The 8,386-nt window shown below is 42.5% G+C and overlaps 2 protein-coding genes across 2 annotated transcripts; both read right to left on the reverse strand.

The window, feature by feature from the left end:
• Window positions 1-2,757: 2,757 nt before the first annotated feature.
• On the reverse strand, window positions 2,758-4,766 carry LOC117378983 (gap junction beta-3 protein-like). The gene is made up of 2 exons (XM_033975699.2): window positions 4,695-4,766; window positions 2,758-4,038 (listed from the first exon to the last, which is right to left on the reverse strand). Exon 2 carries the CDS (start codon window positions 4,019-4,021, stop codon window positions 3,326-3,328), a length of 696 nt encoding a protein of 231 aa, XP_033831590.1. The 5' UTR covers window positions 4,022-4,038; window positions 4,695-4,766; the 3' UTR covers window positions 2,758-3,325.
• Window positions 4,767-6,511: 1,745 nt separating this feature from the next.
• Window positions 6,512-8,123, reverse strand: LOC117378982 (gap junction beta-4 protein-like). Its single transcript, XM_033975698.2, has 2 exons — window positions 7,517-8,123; window positions 6,512-7,048 (listed from the first exon to the last, which is right to left on the reverse strand). The coding sequence occupies exons 1-2, from the start codon at window positions 8,050-8,052 to the stop codon at window positions 6,787-6,789; spliced, it is 798 nt and encodes a 265-aa protein (XP_033831589.1). The 5' UTR covers window positions 8,053-8,123; the 3' UTR covers window positions 6,512-6,786.
• Window positions 8,124-8,386: the final 263 nt, after the last annotated feature.

The following is an 8,386-nucleotide window of genomic DNA, read 5'->3' on the forward strand; positions in this document are numbered from 1 at the left end:
GTTGACCATCACTGAGAGGAGGGGCCACCTCTGGCCACGCCCAAGTCCTCTCCACGCCCGAGCACCTGGTATGTTTGTGATGAGGAAACTAACAGGGACATTTGTGACAAGGAAATAAAAAGTTATTTTTGTTATGAGCGAACAACACCATAAGACTTTTCTCAGTTTATGGACAGGCCTCATGTTCAGATCCTCCAGATTCACTCCTGGAGCTGCAGAGGCTGCACTAGCACTGAGTCCTGATTGTTCTGCAGGTGCTGGGGTTTAGGTAGTGACCATTTAGATCAGAGAGAGGCATTTTAGGTTTAAAACAACTGGACTTCAGCACTGAACCTGGCAACAACAGAGTCATGTGACACTCTGCTTTCTGATTGGATAATCATCTTTAGAACCAAAACATAATATTATAACATAAATAAATGGAACATCATGGTTCATGATTTTTGTAATCAAGAATAAATCAGCCTTAGAATAGTTCTCAGTAAAAGCCACATTAGATTTGAACATGTTTACCTCAGATCTGTGGACAGGAACTCATCAAATTTATGAAATTTTAGGAATTTTAAAATCAAAATCTCACAGACTCCAGTTCCGTTAAACTGTGTAATTTTAAAGCTTTCGATTCCTTTTGCTGGTTAAAGTTGTTTGTTTTGTGGTTTAAAATCTTCAGTACAAAGTAAAAACTCATTATTTGCTCTTTATGTAAAGCAAGAGGTATTTTTCTGACATTATTGGAAGTTGCAGTAACAACTCTCATGTCCTGTTTGCAACAATAAACAGATTAACAAACCCCCAGCTCCACTAGAACTAATTTCCACAAGTGCAATGAGTTTGCAGTTTTCTTTAATGACAAGGTTCAGGGCATTAAAATGCCATCAATTCCACAACACAAATATCAACCCAGCACCACCGAGACACAGAGCTGACTCACTCTGCACCTGTAACTGACAAAACTGTCCCAGAGATCGTCTCCAGTCTGAGTTCATCTACACCTCCATGTGTTACCCACTAAATTTATAAAGTCTGTGCTCAGTTTGCTGTCACCACTCGTTTGTATAGTTAATATGTCACTTCAATCTGGAACTTTCCCATAAGCTTTGAAAACTGTGGTTATCAAGCCTCTCCTAAAGACGAGCAGTCTCAATGCCACAATATTGAACAATTACCGACCAATCTCAAATCTGACGTTTTTAGGCAAAGTCCTCGAAAAAGTAATTTACCACCAGTTTATTAACTTTCTCCAAATGAACAACTCCTTTGATGTTTTCAGGTTTTAGACCCACCACAGACTGAGATGCTCTGATCAAGGACAAATGACGTCCTCCTGACACTGATGCAAAGTCTCAGTGTTGATCCTGTTAGATCTGAGTGTTTGACTCTGTGGATCATGGGATCCTCTTACGGAGACTAGAGGACTGGGAGGGCATCTGTGGTACTGCACTAAACTGGTTCAAGTCTTATCTAGAAAACAGGGAGTACTTTGATGAAATTGTAAAATGTGTCTCAGATAAAATGTCCCTGACCTGTGGGGTGCCCCAGGGGTCAGTCCTGGGGCCCCTGTTGTTCAGTCTCTACATGCTGCTGTTAGGACAGTTAATACACAACAATAATGTGTCACACACAACTCTGCAGACGAGTCAGATCTATGTCTCACTGCAGCAGGTGAATATGGACCAGTGGATTCACTGCATCAACAGATCAGTGTGTGGAGGAAAAACAACTTTGTCCAGATAAACTCAGACAAGACTCAAGTCACAGAAACATAGAGAAAGTGTCAGCGTCACCTCCAGTCTCTCTCTCTAAAACCTTCAAATCAGGACAGAAATCTAGAGGTAAAAATGGACTCAGACTTGAACTTTAACAGACACAACAAATCAGTAACATCTGCAGCTTTTTACATCTAAAAACATCAAAAATCAAAGGTAAACTGTCAAATCCAGACTCAGACTTATCCTACATTTGTGTCCAGTAGATTAGACGACTGTAACGTCCTGATCACTGGACTCTACAAACGAGCCACAGAACAGAACATCCAGAACATCCAGAACACTGCTGCTCGGGTCAGGACTAGAACCAGGAAGTACTTCACACATGTGTCCTGTGCTCAGGTCTGTGGCTCCTGTGGCTCAGACTTTAAAGCAGCTCAGTGTGAACAAGTCTCTCCATGGACCAGCACCAAAGAACATCTCCCACATGAGCCACATGGACCATCTCACATGAGGAGGACTTCAGGGACCGGCCTCCTGATGTAGACCTGGTTTAGTCCTGGCCTCCTGCTGGTCCCAGAGTCAGGACTAAACTTGAGGAATCAACATGTCATTTTTCTGCAGTTAAAACCTGGAACATTCTTTCTGAAGATGTGACACAGGACTCGACTTTGGCAATGTTTAAATCCAGGCTCAAAACATTTCTTTTTAACTGTGCATATGACTGAAAGGTTTTTATTCTGCACTCTTCTGTTTTAATGTTAATTTTATGACGATTATTTGTGATTATTTATGTTTTGATTTGTGTGATTATAATGTCCTTCTTATTCTGTAAAGCTCTTTGAATTACCTTGTGTACGAATTGTGCTACATATAAATTTGTCTCGCCTTTTGTGGATCATTTGTGTTGCTGCTTCTTGAGCCGTGAGCACAAAGCACTTTAAAGTCGACCAGGAGCTGCATCAAAAGTCAAAATATGAACAGATACACTTAGGCGTTGTTAGGTAAACTCATATTTACCTTTTTATTATATAAAACATCATAAAATGTTCAAATACAGCAGATCCAAACTCATCAATGAACAAATGAGACAGTGCGAAAGGGGAAACAGTTTCTTGATGAAAAGCATTTTAATGTTATGAATGTCTGAACTTTTATTTACCAAACTTAAATTACAAAATAATGGACATTGTACTGTTAGTCTGCAAACAAAAAAGTATGTAAAAAATGAGGGACCCGCAGAGGCCTTGGACTGGGGGGGGTGGTACTGTTCACCCAGGGCCCCGTGCAGGGAGGGGCCCTTTACAAACTGTAATGGGCATTTTTCATTGTGCCCAGGGCCCAAAATTTGGTGCTACACCCCTGAAAACACGGCCACAAATGTTACAGTGTTTTTGTAATATATAGGTCTAGAAAATGTGTAAATATGGAAATAGAAAATATTCAAAAACTCAACATTGTTCTATTTGTATTGTGTATGTGTGTATATGTGTACGGCGACCTTGAGAGCCTTGAAAGGCGCCTAACAAATAAAATGTATTATTATTATTATTATTATTATTATTATTATTAACATTTGTCTGTGATTCTTGTACTGGAGTCTTTCAGCGTCTTAAATCTTAATCCACGATCTTCGCACACGTGTTGGTGTGGACGCTCCCTCTTTGCTTCCTTTTCACCACACGCGCCGCGATCAGGTAGAAAATCTCGCACAGATTTAGAATAATACACATCACCGACGCCCCCACCATGAAATACGTGAACACCGTTTTCTCCGTCGGTCGAGCGATGTAACAGTCCACCAGGTTCGGACACGGGCTAACGTCGCACTGGACTTTCCGCGGCAGTCTGAACGTGTCGTAGATGTAGTGAAGCATGTAGAGAAACGTGACCTCGAACGCAGTCTTCAGGAACAAACTCATCAAGTATGTCCACCAGAGGCCGCCGTGCTTCTGTCCAGGGTTGTCGTAAAGTCGTGTTTCCTCGCCGTGCTTGGCTTTGTATTTGCGTTCCCGTTCCTCTCTGTACGCCACGTGGAGAACAACCATGAACGTGGGACAGGTGACGAAAATGAGCTGGAGGGCCCATAGGCGGATGTGAGAGATGGGGAAGTAGTAGTCGTAGCAGATGTTGGTGCATCCCGGTTGGCGCGTGTTGCAGTCAAAGTGTCCCTGGTCGTCGCTCCATACTCTCTCGGCGGCGACCACGAAGACGAGCACGCGGAACACGAAGACCACGGACAGCCAGATCCGTCCGAACGCAGTGGAGTATTTGTTCACTCCACTGAGAAGACCTTCAAGAAACTTCCAATCCATTTGTGTCGGATAAAGTCCTGAAAGGCACAAGAAGAAGGTTTATAAAAGAGGAAACAGAAGAACAGAAGAAAAGGACAAGTTACAGGTCTGATCTGTGGAGGAGAGGCGTCCCAGCTCACAGTGAGGGTTCATGTTTGTCAAAGTATCTACAAATGAATAAATGTCTCCTCCACGTCCAAGTCAAACCATGAAGCCTTCCAGGTAAACAATACAAACATTCATAAAAACAATCAGGTAAGAACCTAAGAAAGTGACAGAGTGGGCCTTTGTTTCCTTCACATTCTTCTTCTTCTTCTTCTTTCCCATAAAATAAAATCTTGCACAGACTAACCCTCCTGAAACTCTTAAGCAAGACCCAATCTAAAGATCTCACACGTCGCTCTTGCCAAGTTGCCGAGCTTAGGATGGAGAAAGGTCTTTACATCGACTCTAAAATCTATTTCAATCGCTCACGTATCATTTAAAGTCATTACTCATTTTTAGGTTTGCTTTATATCTAAAAGAACATTGAGTTGTTTATTAAATCAAGTGCCGATGTTCCTGAACCTGTTGTAGAGTATACATTTATTCCCTGTCAAAATTAACACGTACAGGTGCCAGATTCTACGCAAACTCCTCGAAAACCGACACGATGCCATATTTCAGATTTAAAGAAACGCATTTAAAATCTTACCTGAAAAATATTGAAGACAAAGTTCTCCCTTCAGGTCAGAGTCTAGAATGAACCGTGTACAGAACTTTACTGTTGACCATCGCCGAGAGGAGGGGCCACTGCTGGAAACCACGCCCAATTCCGACACCCAAAGCGACTGGTATGTTTGTGATGGAGAAGCAAACAGGTGTATTTCTGATAAGGAAAGAACATTATAACAGAGCTCAGAGAATAGAGTAATAGTCCTTAACTTATATGGCAACGAAGTTTAGTTATTTGATAAAAATTATGGCGAAATAAAACTTAACAGGTAAAAAAAAAGTCTGACCTGGCCGACCTCTCTGTACTCGTGTAACTGCGATCAGATAAACGAGAATAAACAGAGCTACCACCTAAGATTAAACTCGTTCAGCCATTAACATTATCAGATATCATTGATACGCCTGGACTACTAATACTTATTATGAAAGTGCCACAGCCGAGTCATTCTGATACGACTACAATCTGCGGCTTGAAACAACAGCGTGAGAATGTGCAAAGGATGTGGTCATGTGCTTAAGGTCGACTGAAACTTAGGAGTGGAGTTTTATCAAAATGTCAATATTACTCCCATAATTAAATGTCTATTGATTTTAAACTTGCTCAAGATCAGTGACTACTACTCCAGCAAAACCACGTAAGAGAATAAAGGCGATAGACAGAATGTAGACGTGAAGTGATTTACAGAATAAGAAAAAAAAAACACAATACAACAAGGAAAACATGAATAATCACAAATAATCATGATAAAATTAACATTGAAAGAGAAGGTTTTAGCTGTTTTAGCGCTCATGTTTAGTCCTGACTCTGGGACCAGCAGGAGACGGGACTAAACCAGGACTAAACCAGGACTAAACCAGGACTAAACCAGGACTAGACCAGGACTAAACCAGGACTAAACCAGGACTAAACCAGGACTGAACCAGGACTGAACCAGGACTAAACCAGGACTAAACCAGGACTAAACCAGGACTAAACCAGGACTGAACCAGGACTAAACCAGGACTAAACCAGGACTAAACCAGGACTAACTTCTGGATGTTCTGTTCTGTGTTAAGTCTCGTTTGGAGAGTCCAGTGATCAGGACGTTACAGTCGTCTAATCTACTGGACACAAATGCAGGATAAGTCTCTCTCTGGTTTGACAGTTTACCTTTGATTTTTGATGTTTTTAGATGTAAAAAGCTGCAGATGTTATTGATTTGATGTGTCTGTTCAAGTTCAAGTCTGAGTCCATTTTTACCTCTAGATTTTTGTCCTGAGTTGAAGGTTTTAGAGAGAGACTGGAGGTGACGCTGACACTTTCTGTATGTTTCTGTGACTTGAGTCTTGTCTGAGTTTATCTGGACAAAGTTGTTTTTCCTCCACACACTGATCTGTTGATGCAGTGAATCCACTGGTCCATATTCACCTGCTGCAGTGAGACATAGATCTGACTCGTCTGCAGAGTTGTGTGTGACACATTATTGTTGTGTATTAACTGTCCTAACAGCAGCATGTAGAGACTGAACAACAGGGGCCCCAGGACTGACCCCTGGGGCACCCCACAGGTCAGGGACATTTTATCTGAGATGCATTTACCAATTTCATCAAAGAACTCCCTGTTTTCAAGACAGGACTTGAACCAGTTTGGTGCCGTATCAGAGATGCCCTCCCAGGGTCAAATTAAACTATTCTGAATATTCTCAATGTGGTTGTGAGGAGAAGGTCCACGACATGCACTAGAACAAACCCAAACCAACCTGTTATTCCACAATGGAGCACCTGATAAGAATGTAAATGGAAATGAAAAATGTGAGAAAGGTGTTTTTATTAATAAAGTCATTATATACAAAGTACAATCTTAAATCTTTCTTTGCAGTATTTATTTTAAGGCTGTGATGAGGCTTTGAGATTCAGAGGTTGGATAAATGATTAGCCCTTTCAGTGGTTAAACAGAAATTCTTACATTCAAGTATAGAACTGGGCCCGTTCTGTGGATCATTGACACAAAGTAAGAAACATTTATAAAAACATGGAGTCTATTTCACTATAATGTCTAGTCAATACAAAACATTTACATCAAACACTTTGTCTCAAGACATGTCTAACGATTCTTTGGTCATTTCTCCATTGTCCAGTTTGTCCATGACTGGCCCTTTGTAAATGGAGCTCTCCTTCTCGGTCTGGGGTATTACAGGCATCATGAAGGACTGGTCTCTCCTGGACTTGTGCCCGGCGCCACAGCTCTCAAACAGCCTCTTTCCACACAGATACAGCACCTCCAGCAGAGTGAGGACGATGCACACGACACTGGTGCCCACCATGAAGATGGTGAAGATCTTCTTCTCTGTGGGTCTGAGACATAAAGGAAAAACACAGATTAGATTCTTCAGCGATAAGACGCTGAGCACCGATGTGTACATTTATGACACAAGGACAGTGAATAAAACTAACACATTTTTGTTTGTTTTGTATAATTATTACATAATATTTTTTGTATTAATATTTTATTTGGACTTTGTGAAACTGGAATTAGGTGAGCCACACAGCCATCATTTCATTAACAAACCCCGTCATGATTCTATCCATTTTCCTCTTATCCGGGGCCGGGTCGCGGGGGCAGCAGTCTAAGCAGGGACTCCCGGACTTCCCTCACCCCAGACACTACCTCCAGCTCCTCTGGTGGGACCCCAAGGCGTCCCCAGTCCAGCTGAGAGACATAGTCCCTCCAGCGTGTCCTGGGTCTTCCTCAGGGCCTCCTCCCGGTGGGACGTGATGATTCTATATTCACCTTAAATAAACATGTCTTATAAGTTCTCCTACCTCGCTATGTAGCAGTCCACCACATTGGGGCAAGGGTCTTCACTGCATTTGACCAGCGGTGGGAAGAAGGTGGCCTCGTAGATATGGAACAACAAGAAAATAAAAACACTATCCACCGTGATCTTAAAGAGCAGGCTTAAGAAGTAGGTCCACCATAACCCTCCGCGCTTCTTCCCAGTGTTGTCATACAGAGGGGTGCAGTCCTCTCCGTGCTTCAGCCTGTGTTTGCGCTCCCGTTCCTCTCTGTAGCTCACGTGGAGGGTCACCAGGAGGGACGGGCAGGTGACAAAAATGAGTTGGAGGGCCCAGAGACGGGTGTAGGACACGGGGTAATAATAGTCGTAGCAGACGTTTTGACACCCGGGCTGACGTGTGTTACAGTCAAAGTCTTTTTGCTCATCTCCCCAGACTTTCTCACATGCCACAAGGAACACCAGGAGCCTGAAGATAAAGACAATAGCGAGCCAGACTCGGCCAAACGCGGTGGAGTATTTGTTGACTCCGCTGAGAAGACCCTCCAAGAAGACCCAGTTCATTGTGACAAACTGGTAGACGCAAACACAGTGGGTGAGTTTGAACAGACGGCACACACCTTATGGCTCTGGTGCTACTACTGCACCACACGTCGAAGTTAAAGGGGCGGGAAATGAATGACTTTCCGCCCCTTTAACTTCGAAGCAAACATTTGATTATGCAGTCACAGCGAGGATAACACGCCTACCGTTTTAAAACAGATTTTACAAAGCTGAAAACGCCTTTAAATAAATCACTGCATTAGTCCAATCAATACAAAAGAATCAGATCAGAATCAGAAGACTTTTATTGCCATCGTCAGCGAACACAACTCACAAACTAGGAACGTTTTTTTGT

Source organism: Periophthalmus magnuspinnatus, chromosome 11, assembly GCF_009829125.3.
Source record: "Periophthalmus magnuspinnatus isolate fPerMag1 chromosome 11, fPerMag1.2.pri, whole genome shotgun sequence".
Classification (NCBI taxonomy): Eukaryota; Metazoa; Chordata; class Actinopteri; order Gobiiformes; family Gobiidae; genus Periophthalmus; species Periophthalmus magnuspinnatus.